The following is a 22,565-nucleotide window of genomic DNA, read 5'->3' as shown; positions in this document are numbered from 1 at the left end:
TGTGGCTATTAAAGCCAATTTTGTTGGGGAGGGAACTGGAAAGAAGGCCAGTCTGGAAGTCAGAGTGTTTCCCCCCAGCCCCTGCATGTAAGTCCAATTTCTGTGAATGGATGTCATGCCCCTTAAAAGGCCACTATTGAGTTTTTCAGGGTAGTGTTTTCAAGTGAGTAGTTTTTACTGATAATTTTCCTAGCCTTGACTGTGTAAGTGAGTAACCTGACTTGGGGAGCTTGGTACTATTTGTGGCCAGAATTGCTGAGCTCACTTCTGTGCATGTTCTCCAAGGAAAGTACTGTGTGTTTCACAGCCAGAATTCTGGAGATGTTCTCTCTGGCATGGCGGGACATGGCGTCCTTATCTGAGGTGGGCAACTGTCCAAGAATTTAAGGACTTTGAAAATAGTGCCACAGGGTGTGTGATGCTCTTCTAAAAGCCCTTCGTGCTGTATTTACTTCTCTACATGGGTTCTTTGATCATAACTTTTTTGTTTCTGGCCTTTTCCTAAACATGTTTCTGAGGATTGAGGAAAATCAGGACAGTTGTGAAAGGCCCAGGGGTTGAGGAAATCTTCAGGGAAGAGGGGATGCCTGGAGAGAGAAGGGAGAGCTTGCCAGATGGTGCACAAAAGGCACTTGCCTCTCGTCCCGAGGGGGCTGGGCGCCTGCTGGGCTGCCAAGCAGGGTGAAGTGCCAACAGTGTCTTACGCACCAGCTGCATCCCTTTTCCTCCTTGAGCAAGATGACCCTGTTTGCTGTTAGGAATTTTGGTGTTACTTAATCTGTCTTGAGCATTACTTACGAGTTCTTGAAATGTGATAAGTATCTCAGGCATTACATGCCATTGGGAAGATTGTGTCTTTAGTTTTATCTTATTTTTATAGTACATCAAATCTATTTTAAACAGTTCTTTTATGTACTCTTTAGGCTTTTGAGACCTCCTCTTCCTTTTCTTTTTTCTCTCTCCCATGTTTTTCTACACCACAGATTTCACTCTTGTGAAAAGTAGGGTAGGGAACACTTTCTGGGTGATTATGTCCCCTTAAAGAAGGCTCTGGGCTGAAATGTACCGAAGGCTTTCGTTAATCGTGTAGGTGGTTCCAGGCAAGACACAGTGGCGTGTTTCCTCAGCACTTGCCTACTTGTTTCACTCCTTTCTCATCGTTCTTTCATTGTTTCAAGTGTCTCACAGAGTGATGTGCTTAAATGATTTCTGTATCTTTTAGGGTTTTTGATACAGATTTTTGCTCCAAACTTCCTATTTTCTTTTTTCAAAAATGTGTCACGATATTGTTAAAATAACATGTTGGTAAGAATCAACTTTTGGGGAGCAATTTTCATGCTGTCCTTTCATCAGTACACTCTAGGGCAGTGGTTCACAAGGCATGCTGGACATGCTAACTCCGGGGCCCCATCCTAGACCTACTGAATCAGGAACTCTGGGGTGCAGCCCCTCAGAGTGTGTTTCAAAAAGCCCTCCAGGTTATTGTGAAGCATGCTTAAATTGGAACCACTGGCTCAGGGTGCCAGTGAAATCTCGCCTGGCATTCCTAACCTTGGAGCTAGAGCAGTCTGAAAGTTGGAAACGCTGTAAATTGCTTTTTGATGACTTTCTCTTTACCAGGAGGTTAAACTAGACTTTAGAAACCTAAGCTTGGGGTGCCTGGGTGGCTAAGTGGGTTGAGCCTCTGCCTTTGGCTCAGGTCATGGTCTCAGGGTCCTGGGACTGAGCCCCGCTTCAGGCTCTCTGCAAGGTGGGGAGCCTGCTTCCTCCTACCCCTCCTCTTACCCCTCCTACTCCTCCTACCCCTCTTCCTACTTGTGACTTCTCTCTCTATCAAATACACAAATAAAATCTTTAAGAAAACAAAAAACAAAACAAAACCAAAAAAACCCTAAGCTTTCGTGTGTTGTTTCCAAAGAATTTTGAACTTTATCTAGTTTAATTTCATAGAACAGGTTTCTGCTGTTAGGAATTTCAGTGTTACTTAATTTGTGTTTAAAATTACTTATGAGTTCTTGTAATGTGGTAAGTACCCAAGGCTTCATATGCCATTGGAAAAATTGTACCTTTAGTTTCATCTGATTAAAAATGTTATATTTTATGTGGTACATCAAATCTGTTTTAATCAATTCTTTTACAGTTAAAGTAACTTTTTTTTTGCATGAAGTTCTGATGGAAAGCATATTCAGATGGGGAATAATCCATCTTGAACTTATTTGTGAAAACTTTTCTCAGTTTCGTTGAAAAGTTGTCAATGACCTAACTTTATGAAGAATTTCACTCCTTGGAACTGACCCTTACAATTTGACATCTTTTTTTTTTTTTCCATATAAAACCCCCCCCCCCCCCCCCCGGAAAATCACTATAATTCAGTCAGATGCAGATGCCATTGTGAAACCTGTTTTCTAGGAAGATAGCTTTTGCCGGTTGGATTTTGACTAACCTAGAATCTTATAGAGGTTATAGTCTGAACTAACTCAAATCAGAATTCTAAAGTGAGTGAGGATATTTTAAGAGGATTGGGCTCCTTGGTGGACCCCTTTCCGTGGAAGGCCTTGCTCATGACTCGGTGTCCTATCTTGGTGACTCAGAGTCATCTGTGGTTTCGAAGCCTTGTCATCATCAGCTTCTACTTCCCTATTGAAACTTATGTTTCCTATATTTTATGTCCTTGGGCTCGCTCTCTGCTTCTGAGGAATCAGCTCTTTTGATAAACCAGTTAGTACTGACATGAAAGAGCGAAGAGGACACACGGACTCCCCTTCATCCCCCCTCCCCCCACCAACCTCACACACACACCAACAACAGACACCAGAATGTGACCAGCCCACTCATTTCATTGTCTTATGGAGAGGAGTGTGGTTCCATTAGTGGGAATTAAGTTCAGCTGAATCTACAGTTTCGTGGGACATATTTTTGTCAGATCCAGTTATGAAGTACTCAAAAGTATGGCCTTGGCTCCTAAAACAAAGAGTTGAGAGAGCACTTAGGGAAACTTTTAACCTTTTATTTACCGAAAGAAAAAGAAGGGGAACTGGAACTCAGTGAGATGGGGTGATTTGATCCACATCACTTCACAAAACGAGTTTGTGACAGTGATAAAAAGAGAATCTCCTATCCCTTGGTAGCCCAAGGGCATTGTTCTTTGCCTTTAGCCCCTGGTAAGATTTACCAGCCTTTCCTCTACCTTTAAACATGGGTGAAATGGAAATGTATCCTTATAGCTGCCACCGATAAGGCAGCAGTCTTGAAGAAATATGAAATTTGTTATTTCTCCTGTCCTGTTTGGACATGTGTAAACCACCCCCTCTGCCAACATTTCAATCAACAAAGCACTTGGCCACTTAAGGAAGAAATATGAATTCTGGTGGATGTTTGAAAACCTTTCGAGGACTTTTAGTTAGGTCAAAGAAGTGCCAGCATCAGTAAATACCTAAAGAGTGGGTGCTATCATCTCGGTAGAAGATCCTGGGACCCATACCATAGTGGAGCAGCCCTTAAAGAAGTAACGTATCTCCAATATTCTTGATGGCACAGAGGAGAAAAAATGTGTGGGCAAAACTTGCTACTGGTGACAGAGATGAAAAGTGATTCAGAAGAGCTGGAATCTAAAGAAGTTTTAGAGATATCTTAGATAAATTTTGATTTTTGTTTTTTTTAATGTATGCATGAAAGGGACACATGATATAAATCTACCAAAGAGCTCTTTCAATAAATGTCAAGGTTCTGAGTATTCAATTTTAGTCAAGATTTCATTAGCAGTATTTTTTCCATAATAGTATATGAAAAGGAGAAAGTATATGAAAAGTGTATTTCAAAATAGTGTATGAAAAATACTGTCAATATTATTATTATTTTATTTTTTGAGAGAGAGAAAGTGCTTGTGAGTGGGGGGAAGTGTAGAGAGTAAAGGAGAGAACTGTAAGTAGGCTCCACGTCCAACCCAGAGCCTGACATGGGGCTCAATTTCACAACCTTGAGATCATGACCTGAACCAAAATCAAGAGTTGGATGCTTAACTGACTGAGCCACCCAGGTGCTGCTGGAGTGTCTTGTTATTAGTGTCACGTTGGATTGAATGAAATACAGAAATTCCTTGGTGATGGGGATTACGAGAGGCCCAGGGGTATACCACTGGCCATGATAGTGTAGTGGAAAGAATATGGACTTTAGGGGCAATGGCAGACAGGCATCTCTCAGTTCTACCACTGCAGGGAGTCGAAGGGACCATTGGGCCCAGGGGCTATATGGTTCCATCACTGCATTAGAATGAAGGCCATGCCTCCCACATGCTGCCCCCAGCCGGTGACTGAGACAGCAGGGGTACAAAAGCAGCTCATTCCTGGGGACCCTGGACTCCTCTGACAGGAAGCCTTGGCTCAGGACTCCCCAGTGACCTTGCTGAACTTTCCCTAGAACTGCCCTGCAGTCTAACATGTGTCCCCGCAATCATCTGACCTTCCTTCCCTCCCTGTCTCCTTCCCCTGGGGTCAGACCTGCATCACTGTCTGACAGCTCTTCCAGCCTCCCCATGTTCTCTCACAGATGTTTCCCCTAATACATTTCTGGCATTTTTCATCTGGTTGTGTTGTCTGCTTCTTAGAGGATGTGGTTTAATACAGAAACGGACGGTTTTGAATGGAGATAATGTGTAGAGAAGCCTCAGCACAGGTATTCATGGTTCCTATTGTCACCATCAGCAGGGAGTATTGAATTTCTATAGAAACTCTGTTCTTCATGTTATCTAAATTTGTAGGCGAATCCTACCTCATTTGTACAATAAATATTTTTGAATGCCTGTTAGGAGCTGGGTGGTGTCCTAGCACCTGAGGATGCAGTGAGACGTTAGGTCCTTGTGGAGATGAGGCCCTCAGCTGCTGACTGCTTAGTGGAGAACGAGAGAGCCTTTCTGCCTCCCGCCATCCTTTTCTGTCTTGGCCACTCCCATAGCCCAGGCACAGAAGGGCTGGTGATGAGTCTCTTTGCCATTGACCAAAGGTTTAGGTGTTCTTTTCTGAACAGTTCTTTTCCCCTCCTTCTCTCTGTCTTTCTCATATTTCCTTCATTCAATCATTTATGGCCTGATTTATGAGGTTCCATTAGGAGCTATGCCTCTGATTTACACTGTTCACTTCAGAAATTAAAATATTCTTTGGAGGCCCCTGGGTGACTCAGTCCATTAAGTGTCCACCTTCGGCTCAGGTCATGATCCTGGGGTCCTGGGATCAAGCCTGCATCAGGCTCCCTACTCAGTGGGGAGTCAGCTTCTCCCACTCTGCTCCCTCTGCTTGCGCTCTCTCTCTTACTCTTTCTCTGTCAAATAAATAAATAAAATCATTTATTTATTTATTTATTTATTTATTTATTATATCATATCATATCATATCCCAGGACCCCAAGATCATGATCTGATCCGAAGACAGAGGCTTTAACCCACTGAGCCACCCAGGCACCCCTAAATAAAGTCTTGAAAAAAATGAAATGTTCTCTTATTTAAAGCTAAAAAATAAAATTTTTAATTCTCTTGTGATACTTTTGCAGCTTTCTGTCAGTCTCCTCTTTCCCTCACTTTTGTGGGGTTTTATTGTTTCTCAGATTGTTCTGGCTGGGTATTTATTAAAAAAAAAAAAAAGGCTACATCCTTATTGTCCCTCATGCACAGAGGGAAAGAAAATCAAGGTTAAATCTCTTATTTAATGTCCTTATTAGGTTAATTTATTCATAATATACCCAATCTTTGAAGATTCTCAGTTTTTCTTAAGAATAATAAAAAAACTTTATTGTTAGAGTCTATTTGATTTAAATAATTGGAGTAAAATTGCAACCTTTAATGAATGGCTTTCAAAATTGATGCAAGGCTTCCTTTTTATTTTTCCTTTCAAATAAACACGAAGATATTTGTTTGTAGAAAAGAGACATTAAGGGAAGCTTAAACTTTTGTGATGTAATGGCTTAACTCTTTTGAGGGCAAGATTATGGCCAAATATTCAGGGAATTAAGCCAGAGAGAAGAAATTGTCAGAACCTCAGCTCAAATCCTCTGGTTTTGTTAGGCTCTGTTTAGAGTTCAGGACTGAAAGCAGACAAAAACTCTAGCAACTTTTTATTCTTGGAAAGAATAAAATTTATTCTTCGGAAAGCAAAGATGTGGTGACTGATCTGGTGAAATTAGAATGTATATTTTATTAATTATAATTTCTAGCTTGTTAAATGGGACTGCTGTGGCCTAAAAGAATCCGACATTCAAGAAACTATTTCCCAATAATTGGTTCTTAATTTTAGGTTTAAACTCTATAGAATTAATTTATTGCACCTCTGTACCTATGTCCCAGTTAGATCTTCGTATGTGGGTTTGTTAAGATTCTCACCAAGTTGAGCTGGTAATTTGAGCTACCACTGCTCTAAAATTTAATTTTGTTTTTATGTTAATTTTTTTCCACCAGAAGGATTAGCTTAGCTTGAGCTGTGCTCATAAATAAAATAACATCCAGGGATTTGTTTGGAAGTTAAAATTGCTTCTAGTGTGGCATTCCCCCCCCCCTTTTTTTTAAACACTTAACTGTGTTAAGTAGGTAGAGCAAGTGTTATTCTTTTTTTAAAGTTGAGAATATTCAGGTAACAAAAGAGAATTGCTTTTTTCTCTGGTCTAAAACCAGAACTGGTGGTTAGGACCAAGCCCAAATGAGAGAATATTGGCCTCTTGTCACTGTGACAAGGCTCTCTTAGCACGACCAATTAAATGTTTTCATTTCTTCTTAGCATCAGAGTCTTTTACCTTCTTTCTCTTATTATTTTAGCTACTAGAAAAATAGGAGGACTTTATTGTGCATTTTAATTTTCCTATTAGGACCCAAGTCTAGGTTGATGGGGGAAGGCTCAGTCCAGGGAGAGACTGGCTAGATGGAGAAAAAGAGAGATTGCAAAGGATGAGTGTGGATGGGGAGTAATCTAATTCATCAAAAACGATCTGGTTTAATCAGGTTAAAAAACTCATTTAAGAATTGAAGTTATAGTGCTGCATTTTGACAATTGTTGAAAGGTCTGCAATTTAAACAAATGTTAATGCTCTGTTAGTCTAGATTTTCAGTTGCAAGGTCTAAGTCTTCTGAACAGAATGGGAATTAATTTAAAGAATATTTGGTAGTGCGCCTGGGTGGCTCAGTCAGTTAAGCATCTGTCTTCAGCTCAGGTCATGATCTCATGGTCCTGGGATTGAGCCCCGTATCCGGCTCCCTGCTCCTTGGAGAGCCTGCCTTCCTCTGCCTCTCTTTCTCTTTCTCTCTCTCTCTCATGAATAAATAAATAAAATCTTAAAAAATCATATTTGGTAGCTTGCAGGATCTTTATCTGGCTCTGGGAACCAGGAATGATGGCCGGAGTTGCACTTGCAGAACCCAGTTTGGAGAAGAAAGTCAGTACTATTTGCTGCAGGGTGTGCACAACATGGCATGTCCCAACAGCACCGCTGCCCCTGCTGGTGATTGTGGAGCAGCTCCTTCTGGAAATGATGGCGCTGCCACCCACCAGAATCTCTGGTCACTAGTTTCTTGAAGCTCTAGCTTCCGAATTCAAGTCTGGGGTGGGAGCATCTCATTAGTGGAACTCTGGCCAGGTCCCACGACCTCACTACCAGTTGGCTGGGAAAACAAGTGTCTGTATTTCCAGCTTTTATAGTGGAAGGTGGACTGTTCCTCAATTGGTAGAATTCTCAAACATAGGAAGGTGTTTTAAGTGTTGTGTATCCCAAAGGACAGATATGCACTACCTATAATGTTTATGCCTGATTGTATGGCAACACCGTTTTCCTGTGAGAAGATTAAACAAAAAATGTTTTGGGATGGCTCGAATGGACACACTTGTAGATATGCCTATGTTTGTCTACTAGATAATCATATGCCTACTTTCATGTAGTTGATTAAATATGTGGCAGTATTTTAAAATCAAATTTTCAAAAACATTTATTTATTTGTCAGAAAGTGTGCACATGTGCACACATGAGTAGGGGGAGGGGCAAAGGGAGAAGCAGGGAGTCTGACACAGGGCTCTATCCCAGGACCCTGGGATCATGACCTGAGCAGAAGGTGACTGAGCCACCCAGGTGTCCCTAAAATCAAATTATTGATGTATACTTTAGAATTTTTTTCCCCACTTCATAAAAATGTTATTCCAAGTCTTGATCCCTTTTATGTTAGTATTTTTATCACTGATACACTCGGATTTTTTCTCGGCATACCTATCCAGAGTATTTCATGGCCACATTTGTCTGAGTTCTTTGAGATATGGCACCTTTAAAAAAATCCCTTTCTGATACTTTCATTGGACATTTTATCTTAAGCTACAGGTGCTCATCTATAGCACATTTGGATAGTCTCCTTTACAGACTTTGTAATACAGATGTATTTTCATGACTTAATCACTCTTATTTCTTTTAAAGTGATCTTTACAAAAGCACAGAACTCTTATAATTTGAGGTTTTCTCCAGAATAACTACATCTCTTAAATTTCTTAGCTTCCTCTTTTTTTGTGACCCAGACACTTTTGTGATCTGAAACTAGGTGTGGTGATGGGATGAGGGCGTTAAGGCTAAGATTCCTCTAATAGTTCTTTGTTGATCAAAATAATGGAAAGCACACTCTTTAAGGAGACTGTAAGAATTCTTTTATAGGGTTAAGTCCTTTTTTCCCCGACAGACAATTTTGCGAAGAATGTTTCTTACATTCAGATATATATAATAGTTCCTTGACACCCTTTCTTGAGGTTCTGTTTCAAGAAGAAAGTAAGAAACATATCTTTGATACACGGTTTCTTGCTGCTATTCTTGATATGGGAGTTGGAAAGTAGAGTTTTCCCTTTATTGAAATGGGAAGTATCTGGAAGGTCATGGGAGAAAATAGTGGAAATTCTCCTTTGCTCTCAGATTATGCATTCCTCTGGGGTCAAGAACACTTGGAATCCAGGCTTAAAAAAACAAGGGCCATGGGGAACAGACATAATTCCTTCTGTTTCATTAGACTCAGTCTATCCTTGTTAGTACTGAGTGATTAGAAAGGCATGGTTTAGTACTTACATGGACTTATTCACTGTTTTATCGAGACTGAGGCGTGAAAAAAATGTTACTAAAGATCTCATACAATGTAGTTTCGCCTTTTTACTGAATATGGGTTTCTAGGCCCAGGCCTCATTTTCTTTAGATTTAGAATTGGAACTTAGCCTTCGATCTCAAATGGGGAAACTCAAAGCAGCAGCAGAGTTCCTTTCCAAAGCAGAGTCTGATTTTGTGCTTGTCAGCTCTCCCTTGTCAACAGGTTTCCTGGTGACTGCTTCAACTATGGAGACAGGCAGAGATACTGCCCTACCTTTCCTTTTCTTTTTAGACATTTAAGTTCTCACCTCCAGGTACCTAATAAAAGGGATTTCAGACTTGACTAGTTGGAAAACTTTTAATTCCCCAGGCTGTTATAAAATAATCCTGTTCTTTTACTTTGAATTGTGAAGTGTTAATGGATTCTGTGATTGGCCATTCAACATTGAGATGTAGCTTGTGCTTCTGCTTCTCTGAACTCCCACAGAATCCTGCAGCTGGTTAAGACCCCAGAGGTCTCCCAGGCCAGCTGTCTCTCAGTGCAGGTCTTACTGAGCTCCTCTTGACAGAGATCCCAGAATCTGATCTATAGCGTTTCCCCACTAGACCTGGTTTTGTCTTCTCTAAACAAATCAGAATGATTTTTTTTCTTCTTTCTTATAGCATCTATTCAAATATTTATGGATAGCTTTCATGTTCCCTGTGAATATTCTCCTCCCCAATTCCATCGAATACCTCTGGTTTTCTTATTCTTCCTAAACTGTTGTACCATTCTGGGCACATTCCTGCTTCACTCCAGCTAGAAAATCTCTCTTGAACCACAGTACCCATGCTACTGAGATAGGACACAGGTGAATGATTGCCTTGTTTGGTTTGAACATATGGTCAACTTATGACTCCTTTGACTCACGCTGACTTCAGTCAACTCATTTTTAGGGACTAAAGTCCTTATTAAAGCCTGCTATTAAATTCACATAAATTGTTAAGATAGGTTTACACTTGAGGGGGGTCTGGGTGGCTCAGTCATTAAGTGTCTGCCTTTAGCTCAAGTCATGATCCCAGGGTCCTCGGATCAAGCCCCCTCATCTGTCTCCCTGCTCAGCGGGAAGCCAACTTCTCCCTCTCCCACTCCTGCTTGTGTTCCCTCTCTTGTTGTTTCTTTCTGTCAAATAAATAAAATCTTAAAAAAAAAATACAAAAACAGATCCTGCCTTTAAAAAAAAAGATAGTTTTACACTTGAACAGTTGCCTGTTAGTATTGAAACCCGCTGGATTGCTTATCCCAGCCAAATTCTACAGCATCACTTTTGAATCCCTCTTTTCAGCCGGACAGCTACTTGAACTGTGGTTCTCTCATCCAGCAGTCAACCTTACCTCCTAAATTTTGGTCCCCTTCAAATACTGTAAATGTATATTTAAAAAATACAGTCGTTGAGAGTAAGTAGAATACCTTTGGCCATGATACTTGAGATGATTCTCTAAGGCAGGGTTTGGATAACTATGGCTCAAGCCCTCTTTGCCTCCTGTGTTTGTAAATATAATTTTGCTGGAATCTAGCTATGCTCATTCACTTATAGACTGTTTACAGCTGCTTTTGTGCAAAAGCAGCAAGAGAGCTGAGTAGTTGCAACCCAGCCTTTCGTTGAACAAGTTGGCTGACTCCTGCCCTAAGGTGAAAGCAACTGGTAAATGAACATGTTTTATGTTCATGTAGATGCATTCTGTTTCTAAGCAAGACTATCCAAAATCCCTTCTAAGGCTCATTAGTCAAGGCTTTTTATGACTTCCTTTTGTGGCTTGTTCAAGTATTTTATGGGGAAAAATATGGTTATATAAGATTATATGTGGATTCTAAAATCACAATCTGTTTGCTTTTTCTTTTTCTCTTTAAATGACATGATTGATTTCTAATCTACTAGTATTTGAACACTTTTGTATTATTACTTCAGCTGTCTCTTTTCAAATTGGGGTACTGTTTTCACGGTAATTTCCTTTAGGGTTTTAGGAGCAGTCCTTGACTCAGTATTCATTTTTCACTGGGGAAGAAGAATCACATTTTGGTCTTAGAACATTTTAGTAACACTCATTACTAACAAATATTATATAATACTTCTGTGAAATTTATAAAAGGAACTGAGAGATTCCAAGGAGTCTCCAGTCTATTTTGAGAAAAAGAAGAAAACAGTCCTCGTTGCTCAACCAACATTGCCTTACTGAAGCATTTAGTTGCCACTGTTATTTTGTTCTTGAACAGAATACTTAAAGTTCAGTTCAGAAGTTACATAACCAGGTTTTTTTAAGGAAAAGAAATGATAATTTTAAATTTAAGAACATTTCAATCAACATTTTATGAAAAAATTAGATATTGGAAAATTGGAAAAAACAGGTAGTCCTTTCCTTATTCTGGAAATTTCCTTGTTAACCTGCAAACAGTAAGACAGAAATCCCTTATATTCTTTTCCTACATCAGTGTTAGACCCTGGGAGTCAGATATTGCATCAAATTAATTCTCCAAGTGAAGGACACACTTAATGACCTACAATTGCTCATGTGTAATCTTTGTGGCCTGGTCTTTTTATAAAGGACATTTACTCCACTGTCTGAAGTTTTAGGGCTCCCATTTCAAAAGGCCTTCACATGTCCGTGTTATTAATGCCCACATCTAGCATTCACAGGGTATTTCCTATGTCCTACTCTGATGGTGAGTGGAGCCCATTAGGTATCTTCAGCTGCGTTAGTGGCACCAGATTGCTTGCAGCTCTATGCCCTGAGAGTTCTGTTTTCCCCTCTTCGCTACTCTTATTCTTTGCCTGAAGAGCTCCAGTGCCCTGTTTTGGGCTCAGGTCTGTTTTATCCCCTTCCAGAAGTCCTCTCTTACCCAGTCAGAATCCCATCTGTGCAGCTTGCCTGTGCAGTGTGATGCTGATAAGTTTACGTCTCCTGCAGATCCTCCTACCAGGGACAACCCTCACTGCTCACCTACTCCCTGCCTCACTAGAGAAAATCTCACAATGGGGCCGATCGGTGTCTGCACAAATTCCTGCTTGCTTATCTCAAAGGGCCTGTAGGCCTGCCTGGGAATGTTCATGTTTCTCTAGGAAGTACCCTGCTCACTGTTTGTGAGGATTCTTTCTTCATTTTCCTCTCTATGCAAACTTTTCCCCATGCCCAAACTCTCTTAGTGAGTGACCTTGCCTTGTACTTCATAGAAAAAGGAACCATCAGGTAGCAGGTCCCCAGCCTCTCTTCATGAAATCTCCATGCTCATTTGTGCTGACACGCGTGTTCTCCTTACCTCCTGTTAATAAGGGAGGGAAGGAGCCCAACTCCTGTGACAGGGCAACACCCATGTGTGGACAGCATCTCATCTCCTCCCCACATTCGAGATTTTGAACCATCTTTTCTGGATTCTTCATGTAGGCATTTAGGTATTTTACTATCCTTGGGATGTCTCCTGGAATCTCAGATTTAGTGTAATGCCTTAGTGCTTGCTTCCAGCTGCTTTCCCTCAAAATTTTCCTACTTTACTAAATAGTGTTCTTGCATATACTGTTGCTCATAGCAGGAATCTGGGAGTGATCCTGGAAACGCCCTCCTTTCCCACATTCAGTCTATCATCAGTTACTTTGATTCTACCTGCAAATATCTCTGAAAATGGTCTCCTCTCAATTTTTGTTATGAAAAATTTTTGTTATTCCAACCCCCCATCCTCTATTGTATGTGCCATTCTAGAAGCCTCCTAGCAGGTCTTTCTCCTCCTAGTTTTCCTCACCTCTAATCTCTTTTTCTCAGAGAAGCCCAAGTAATCTTTAAAAGATCTAAATAATCATTGTTTTAGTGCCTTGCTTAAAACCCTCCAGTGGCTTTCATCATGCCCCAAATCAAAGAACTCTTTCCCTGGACCCGCAGGGCCCTGCATGTTCCCATACCCTTGCCTTCACTCCTCTCTTTCCATCCACTTCTTTGTTCTTAATGCCCCCCACCCCCCAGCCTTTTGCTAGTTACTGTAATACACAAATTCCTCACTTTAAGCTTTTGACCTCTGCTGGCTTCAGGCTGGAAACTGTTTCCCTTGCTCTCTGCACCCCTAATTCCTTCTCCTCTTTCAGATCTGAGCTTAAATGTCATTTCTTTGATGGAACTCTCCTGAGTCTTTTTTTCCTTATGAATCCTCTAATATATTCCTCACCTTAGCCCTGCTTTTCTCATATGAAGGGATTCCTAGAATTTGCAGTTAAATGTTTACTTATGCGTTCATGAGTGCATCCTGTCTCTCTCGTGCTAGACAGTAACTTCCAGGAGGGCAGAAACTGGACTGATTTTGTTCATCATCGTGTCTTCAGCACCTGAGGCTGAATGCTCAGCAAATACTTGTTTCATGAAATACAGGTTTATTGCAATGGCTGCTTGGAAGGGGGAAGACCCTATCTGGTACTTTTAGGGCTCATACTTACATGATTTGGAATCTCTGCTCCTGTCTTCTGTGAACTTGAGTGGTTCCTAGCTCCTGTGTTCCCAGCATGGCTTGCTGGGCTGACTTCTTTCTTGAGTGGGCCAGCCACCATGGAGGATGTATGTGTATATTTTATATGTAGGTTTATGCAGGAACACGATGTGGAAGCTAGACAGTGACTCTGGTGCTCATAGAAGTGTGCCTTAAATTATTTTGAGAGGTTGTGTGTGAGCTGGGTCACTTTGGAAATGTATGGCAGACCCTCTCCTATCTGCTGGAAGTATTCCCTATTGTTCCGAGTGGTTGGAATTACTGGCATTTGCTTTGTCCCTGCTCTCTTCTTTAGTCCAGAGGAGTTTCTGGTTTGCCATTGTTGTCGGTCACATGCTCAACAGTGTAGAGAGGATGAAATGAACCTAGTTTGAAAATGATCCCTTTCCTTTGACTCGTTGTTGCTCTTAATTCTTGTAGTTCTCTGTTGCCCCAGCTCCTTGATACCTAAGTGACAAGTTGTCATGGTGGGAGTGAGTAGAACCTAGTTTCTGGCCCAAGGAAGAGAGTTCAACTTCTAGGCATTTCAAGTAGGCACAGTCACTTTTTTGAGGATTCCCTGTCTCACCGTTGGAATGGTCTCTTCGGGAGAAGTGCTTACCTAATGGAACATTGCAAAGGAGCGTTTGGTTAAATTCAGAATCCTTTCCTTTTCTTCTTCTTTTTTTTTTTTAATTAGAAAAAAATGTGTTTGAAGATTTTATTTATTTGAGAGAGAGAGATGGGTTGCCTGGGCGCCTCAGTCCTTAAGCATCAAGTTCAGACCATTATCCCAGGGTCCTGTGATCAAGCCCTGCATCTTCTCTCTCTCCTTCCTGCTGTGCTCTCTCTCTCTCTCTCTCAAATAATTAATAAACAAAATAAAAAGAGAGCACAAGAGAACATGAGGGGAGTGAGGGGCAGAGGGAGAGGGAGAAGCAGAGAAGCCCAGCTCAGGGCCGGATCTTAGGATCCAAGATCATGACCTGAGCCTGAGGCGAATGCTTAACCACTGAGCCTCTCAGGCGCCCCAGAATCCTTTCCTTTCTAAGTCACTTATTCTTTCTGTAATTTAAAGCTTGGATTTCTAGGGGCCTTTTTTTTTTTTTTTTAAAGAAAAAAAAAAAAAGGAATGGCACATTGTTGTAAAGTATTTTGAGGTTTCCTTTTCTATCCTGGATGTTTTCGATATCCTGGAAATACACGGTGAGAAAAACCATTCTCCACCTGAATATTGTTAAATGCATTTTCCTTAGGTAGTTGTTCCCTCTTGTTTGGATTTTCAGCCTTGTTTGTTGTATATTCCGTCTTAAAATGAAAAGCCCCAAACCAGTCACTTTAAGAATGAGAGCAGTTGTGGTTGGCGTCTGTGCGTGTCTCCTATCATGTACGAGCTGTTTGCCAGCCCGCCCAATACTGACTTCGCTGTGAGCTGCAGCAACGGCTTCGGCTTCGCTGATACATCGTCAATCCTCAAGAGGAATTTCAGTAAGACTGAGTGTATTTAAACTTGTAACCACAAACCTAGCCCTTTACATAATGTAGTCTGATAACTAATAAAGGAATGTAATTGACTTGTAAATTTCTGAGGAGGGGGAGGGAAAAAAAATCTCAAACAGAAGTGTTCTGTTAATGAATGTGATAGACCCCTTTGTTGTTTAAAGACAACCCTCTTGCTATTTCCCTGAAGAAAGAGCTGTGTTGGGGCTGTGTTGCACATTTCACTGGCACTTTGCCCCACCTCCTCTTCCCTGAAAATATTTATGGAGATCTAGCGTGTTAATAAATTTAGAAGTGATTTAATGGTTGCATTGGCAGGGTGAGATAAGGTAGTTAAAATATGTTGTTCATTTTATTTCTGGGTGGGGTGGAAGAGGGAAATTAAATACTGATTTTTTTTTTTCCCTTTAGGGAAACCTAATACTGTGTTCTTTTGTTATCGTTCTTGTCCTCTAGGCATTAAGTGTAACTGAAACCCTGATTAAACCCTTGGAAAAATTCAGAAAAGAACAACTTGGAGCAGTAAAGGTTTGTGTCTAATTTGAGTGCACTTGTAAAGGGAAGACGGAGGGGCCGCTGCTGTTTCAGAGGAACAGCATAAAGTGTATGCTTTCTTCACATTTGGCAGCTTTGAAGGAGATGCTGGAATAAACCATCTGTTGTTTTATGTTTCAATGTGCTTTTTCCCCTTTGGGCAATATGAAATTGTAAACAAAACCAAAACACCTGGGCAGGAGAGTAAAACCTCTAGTCCTCTCTGGCTACTCCTTCCCGTAACAAGTTTTGAAAACATCCTTAACCAAACGGCACACTCGCTCCCAACAGAAACATCTTACCTCTATAGGGAGTGCAGTGGCTTCCTTGAATGCCTCCGTTTTATGGAGGAGTGCAGCCGCATGTGAGGGTTCAAGATTAGAAACGCTGCTACACCATGATGACACTGAAACTAGGAAGAGAATATTGGGTTATTGGGACGTAATTTCCTTCCACTGAGCACAAATTTATTGAGCTGCTGTCATGTGCCAGTATAGTTAGGTGTCGGGGATTCAAAGATGAGTAACCCCGCAGCCTGTGCACCAGGATCTGGGAATTAGCCAGGATTTCTGGGAATAATATGGTGACTTGACCACAGGGAGCCTGGGATATATGTAGCAACTTCTCAAGTTTGTGAACAGAGCTTTGGAATTATCCCAGAGAAATAATTTCCACCAGCCTTTCCTGAAGTTTATGTATTCACTTGAGGAACAAAAAGTAACATTCGTGTGTTGACTATTTTTGGCTTGGCCCGGAAGAGAATAACATCACTTTCAGGTAGGGAAGAGAGTTTTTATATTTGCATTACCACCACACCCACAACCCCATCCCCCAACATGGCTTGGGGATGTGATTCTTTTTTTTTTTTTTTCCCTTTATCTTCCTAAACAAAATATTAAAATCCTTTTGTACAAATACACATTGTGGCTTCGAGGGCTGTAGCTATACAGTTGGGCCCAAAGAGCACCAGCATTTTCCTTGCTATTTATAGAATCAGTTCTTCTCCTTTAAGTGACTTGTTAAAATATTAGACACTTCCTTTTGGTATATTATTTACCATTTTTAGTGAAGGGCTGTGTTTTGAGAGGAGTTAGTGGGGGTACCCTCCTCGTCCCCTTCCTGGGATTGTTTGCTGAGCTGCACCAGGTTAACTGTGTCTTCTGGCTTTGCAGCAGGTCACTGGAGGTCTGCTTTCACACCTGTGACCTTGGGCGAGTAATGGGTTTTAGTTCCTAATCTGTAAAATGAGAGATCTGGGGATCTGACTGTCCCACTTTGTAGTTTATGATTCTGTTCTAAATCTTGAACATCTTGGTTCTTTCCTTTTTTACACTTCATTGGCAGGTATGGAATGGAAACAGTGTCCATTTCTTATTTTTCGTATTTTTGACTGGGTGAGGGTGGTGGTCAGTGAGGATATATTATAGAAATGGAAAATGAATATGTCTTAGTTAATATATTTTCTTTTTATTTGCCATCTACCCTATGGTTTTTTTTTTTTTTTTTTCTTGGTTTGCCTGTTTGTTTTTAAGTGGGTTCCATGCCCAGTGTGGGGCTTGAACTCGTAACCCTCCCAGACCATGCTGTACCAGCTGAGCCATCCAGGCAGTCCCCTACTGGGTTGTTATAAATTTCTGAGCTGAGTTTTCTATTGATGGACAGCTCCTCCCTCTGAAACTTTCCCCATTCCTGATGCTGTACTTGTTCAGAGTACATATTGTAGGTAGGATAGACTACCATATTAAAAGAAGAAGCTATTTTAGTAGTTTTAGTCTATGCCTTGAGTTGTTTAGTGGCCAGATTCCATCCTGAAGTCTTCTTTTTTTTTTTTTTTTTAATTCCTTCATTGTTCTCCTGGCTTTAAGTTTATGAAGGATTTGTCCCATGTTCTTATTCTGTACAGTATGTATGTTGGCTTTCACATCATTGATACTATTTGAGGCAGCCAGTCCTTGTGGGTCACAGGGAGAAGCCCTTTTTTACTGACAGTTTTATATGTTATAATACAGAGTAGAGAAAGGTGATTTTCTAGGTGACACAGTGCTACATAAACATCTGTGTCTTTCATTAGATTTTTCAGTGTTTCAGAGAAAAGGCTGTGCTTTCCTTATTTTCTACTAGCCTCAACTCTGCCTTATTATATAAGGTATCTAATAAATAGCCTATTTTGATAATTCTAGGAGAACCTGGGGAGGGTTTGTCATCTGTATACTTGATTTTCTACATCAGTGCTTCCTAAATATTAAATCATGTGTTTTTTTTTTAAGCATTTTATTTATTTATTTGTCAGAGAGAGAGAGAGAGAGATCACAAGTAGGCAGAGAGGCAGGCAGAGGTGGAGAGAGAAGCAGGCTCCCTGCCAAGCAAGGAGCCTGATGCGGGATTCGATCCCAGGACCCTGGGATCATGACCTGAGCTGAAGGCAATGGCTTAACTGACTGAGCCACCCTGGCATTCCTTAAATCATGTTTTGACAAACATATTTTTGTTTTCACAGGTTAACTGGGATACTTAAAAAAATGACTTAGTGGTTATGACTAAGGTTATTTCTCTTAGTTAAAAGTCTTTTTTTAAAAACAGGATAATGTTTTTTGTTTTTTGTTTTTTTGTTTTTTGTTGTTTTTTTTTTTTTTTTGTGGTGGGGATTAAAACAAAAAAAGCCTTTAAAAGTTGACCACAGCAGAGTGTTTAAAATATCCTTGTCAGAATGTTGATGTCTTTCCATTCTTCTTCCCCACCTGGCATGTCCTGCTGTCTGCCTGTTCAACTAGAGCTCTTTCAGTTCCTTTCAGTCTTGGTTTCTCCAGTTTCCAGAATCCCTGTGACGCATTTGAATTTTGGTTTTCGTATTATCTAAACTGCTAGGTGGTTTTTGCAGGTTGGATTTTCTAAAAGCCCTGAGCTATTCTTTTCTGCTATTTGCCTCTACTTGGATTTGTTCTCCTTCTGTTTGGTTTGGGCTTATTCCTCTGTTCTTGGAGGTTCTGCGGATTTTCTTCCATGCTTGCCAGCTTCTCCTCTCTGTTGGAAAAATTCCATTTCCTGTTGCAGGACACCAGTCCTTCTGTGCTGTGTCACATGAGGTGACTCGTCAGAGTTCCCTCCAAGGCCTAGATCAGCTTTTACTTCCTCTGCAGCTCTTTCTCCTTCCTCGGGTTCTCACCTCCTCTCAGTGTCTGCACAGCACTATCTGTAGCCGCTGCCCATTAAATGCTGAATTAGCCACAGGAGACTAGTACAGGTACTGACCAATGCAGGAGCCTAGTCAGTTGTGTAAAATCTCCAAGAAGTACCCTACCTTGTGAAGGCTTATGGTGGGAGAATTAAAAATTGCTCTTAGGTATTTGAGCAATCCAGTTATGACAACGTGGCTTTAAGCAAGGGGCAGCATGCAAATATCAAATAGATGCAATCAAACTATATTGATAATAGAGCCTATTCAAATGCTGTGTTGGAAAGAGCCCATTATCATTTTATTCCATAGAGTAAAAAATTAACCCGAAGGGTTGAAACAGATGTTCATTTCATATATGATAACTGCCTCATCCATTCACTGGCCCTCACACCAAATGCCTTTTGTATTTCTAAGAATGTATCTAATGACTAAATATTTAATAAAAGTTGATTGCCCAGGATTCTGTAAATGACTGCAAAATATGGGTAAAAAGCAAATATACCTAAATAATCTCTCAAATTATGTTTGATAAAGTAGAAAAAAAATGCTGATTTAATTTAATTACATTTCTTTCATTTTAGTTATAACACACTTCCCAGGGCCTGTTACATGGCAGGAGGCACTGGGGTACAACTGTGAATTAAAACTGTGGCTGGTTGGCCTTCAAGAAATTGACAACTCTGGAGGGGAGATGCCAAATAGAAAAGCAATAAAATTACACTAAAAAGTGCCATAATTGGGGTGGGCATAGGTGCTCTGGAACATCCCCCCTGATCTTTGGAGTTCCAGGCACGTCTCTCAGAAAGACCTGACTCCTCCTCGTGTGAATCCCACATCTGCCCCTTAGCTTGCTGTGCAATTCAGAGTGAGTTACTTACGACCTCTAGCCCTCAATTTCCTGATCTTTAAAATGAGACGAATGACCCCTGCCTCAGGAGTTTTTTTTTGTGAGGATGACATGAACATGATGCTGTATTTCCCATGTCTAGAGTAGGCTCTGGCATACAGAGTCATGATTTATTTTATTGCCCCATTTACAGCTTGTGCTGCACTTGCCAAACGAATTGCTCAGGTTTTTGTCCACTCTCCGCATGCAAGCTGCGGAGATAACATGCCACATGTGACCCTTCTGGCCAAGTAGTGCTGAGGCAATCGGTAGGTGACTCTAGAGCAACTGCTTGGGACCCCAGGGTGCCCGTCAGCTTTGTTGTTGGTACTTCTGCAGCCACAGCCTCCCCCTTCTCTCCTCCGATGGGCGAAGGGTGTCTCCTGGGTCCGGTGTCAGTTGCTAGATACTGTGGGGAGAAAAGCCGAATTCTTATTTCTTTGAATAGGTTGACGGGACTTTACAGAAAGGGGGACTGTGGGGTTGGATCAGGCAAATAAAGTGTCAGGCAGGGATATAGGTGACACTTGGTTAGGACTTAAGTGGGGGGAGTGCTGTTTTTATGCCCCTGAATGGTAGAGGGGTGCCTCCTGGAAGAGGTGGCGTTTCACCTGCGCCTGTGGGAGGTTGGTAGATCAGGGGAGGAGGAGAACAGGGATGGCAAAACTCTGTTTGGCTTGGATATCAGGATTCCATGTGAGAAGGTGTCCTGCTGGGTGTATTACCTGTGGATGAATCTTGCTTCTTGAATGTGTGATATTACTTCCATCTTCTTATTTAAATAAGGGAAGGGGAGTTGGAATCTCTGAGAAAGTAGCTAGTTCTCCAGACCAGTCATGCCTTATTATTTAATGTGTATCGTTGTAAAATAAGTCTTTTCATTTCCTCATCCTAGGAAATTTGTGAAATAACCAAAACCTTTTAAAAAGATATCTGGGAACTTTAAAAACTGCCCCCCCTTCTTCTAAAACAAAAAACCCCCAAATTCTAGTACCCTAAAGAAATGTGGACAATTCACACTAATATTCAAGTTTTTGTGAGTTCTTCATATGTTCCTTACTCATTTTTCAATGGGTATATTAAGTGATTTTAGCAAAAAAATTGCTTAACCTTAAGAATGTTTTATGCATTAGGAATATTTGCTTCTTTTCTTATATATTAATTGCCTCTTCTCCCTGCTTTGTGGTTGGCCTTTTAGCTTGTTTAGTGTGTGTGTGTGTGTGTGTGTGTGTGTGTGTGTGTGTGTGTGTTTTAATATCTAGAAGTTCTTACGGCTTCTCCCATTTCTTTTTTGCTCAAAAAGTACGCCTCTGTTCTGAGATCTGATGAAACTGTTCTTTTTTATGGCTTCATTTTTTACTTGTGACTCTTTCAATCCATCTGGAATTCGTTTTCATATGACATGTGGTTCTCTGTTTCCATGTAGTTAACTAATTATATCAACACCATTGGCTGAAGAATATTTTTTTACCCGATGAATTATGATAAAATCATATATATATGTTTACTTCTAACATATTGAAGACACCTGATTACTTAAGTTTTATTTCATAGGTTTCTGATCTTCCTTTACCATTTATATAGCATACAACTTACTTAGTTTTGCTGTTTTAAATCATTGCTCTTCTTTACCTTTTTTGGGGGAGGGGGATGGGTGGTTTTGTAACAGATTACAAACTGACTTTCAGTGAGTCATATTTAACCTGTAAACATAATTTTGCTTGGCTTACTCATGTGAAAGTGTAAAAACAAAACAAAAATAAACTGTTGGCACCATTTAAAAATCTTTGGGTTTTTCATCTGGTCCAGAAAAATCAGAGGACATGGTTTGTATATTAGCCTATATTCCCACATGGTAAAAATCTGCTGGAGCCATGATATGGCCACCTTCCCCTCTAGAATAGTTGTGGATGATCTGATTTTCCATAGCCCCCACCTCTCCTACACTTGATCTTAGCCAAAAGGCCGAGAAGCAATCCCACCTCTCTTTAATGAGTTCTATCTTGCTTCACTCATTGTGCCTGAGTTCAGGTACAAACTCATTGCGCCTGGCTCAGTCTTACTTGAATTTGTTCTGCTGTTTTTATAAAAGAAATTTTCATTGTATTAGATTTGATCCTTCATAGAACCTTTTGTCATAAGTTACTCAGTTTATTTTTTATATATATATATATATATCTCCACTTAAATAAATTATATTTATATAAATTATATATTTATATAAATTATATATTTATGTATTATACATATATCTCTCCACATTTTTATATATATATATCTCCACACACATCTATGTTACGTATGTCAGCTCTAGCAGTGTTGACGAAAAAATGCTGTTCTCTATTGAGTGCTACTTGAACATAGTCCCTTTTAAAATTTGCATTATTTCAGTGCAAAAGCCATGTGAGCACAAAGAAACAGCAACAGCATTGAGAGAAAATGCAAGAAGAAATAATTATTTAAGTCTTCAGGTTTAACAACAAAACCGCATTTATATGAGCTGTACGGTGTGTGAACGAATGCGTTTCCACTCTATTGGTGGGAGGAATGTTGTTTCTTGGCTGAATTCCTTCTTCACAAAGCCTTTGATACCCCGCTTTCTTTCATTCTCAACTTTACCCACGTGTTAACTTACAAACCCCACAACTGCTGAGTGTGCTGGGTGTTTTGACTGCTGATTTTAGCATCACTGCTTCCTTTGTCCCATTCTGTGATTCACATGAAATCAAATGAGTAAAAATATTTTCAGTATTCCTGTGAAGGATGAATCTGTGAGGATAGCAAATGTTTTTTCCTATAAGATCTCGCTTAGCAGTCCTCTTGTGGTGAACGCAGGGGCGGGGCTTCTCTTCCTGTTTTGTTTCCAGCGGAGAAGCGGATGCCAGGAGAACGCTGTGACGCTGGTG

At 40.5% G+C, this 22,565-nt stretch overlaps 1 protein-coding gene across 2 annotated transcripts in view; it reads left to right on the top strand.

The window, feature by feature from the left end:
• ARHGAP10 (Rho GTPase activating protein 10) overlaps window positions 1-22,565 on the top strand; it is a 317,186-nt gene that overhangs the window by 88,794 nt on the left and 205,827 nt on the right. For both annotated transcript variants that reach the window (XM_032855552.1, XM_032855553.1), the window contains exon 4: window positions 15,521-15,592. In XM_032855552.1, coding sequence (XP_032711443.1) covers window positions 15,521-15,592 — 72 coding nt within the window. The remainder of the gene's footprint in view (window positions 1-15,520; window positions 15,593-22,565) is intronic.

This window comes from Lontra canadensis, unplaced genomic scaffold (assembly GCF_010015895.1).
Source record: "Lontra canadensis isolate GAN:19392208 unplaced genomic scaffold, GSC_riverotter_1.0 scaffold10, whole genome shotgun sequence".
NCBI classification, from domain to species: Eukaryota; Metazoa; Chordata; class Mammalia; order Carnivora; family Mustelidae; genus Lontra; species Lontra canadensis.
The sequence above is the reverse complement of the archived record's forward strand: the minus strand, read 5'-3'. Positions and strand labels throughout refer to the sequence as shown.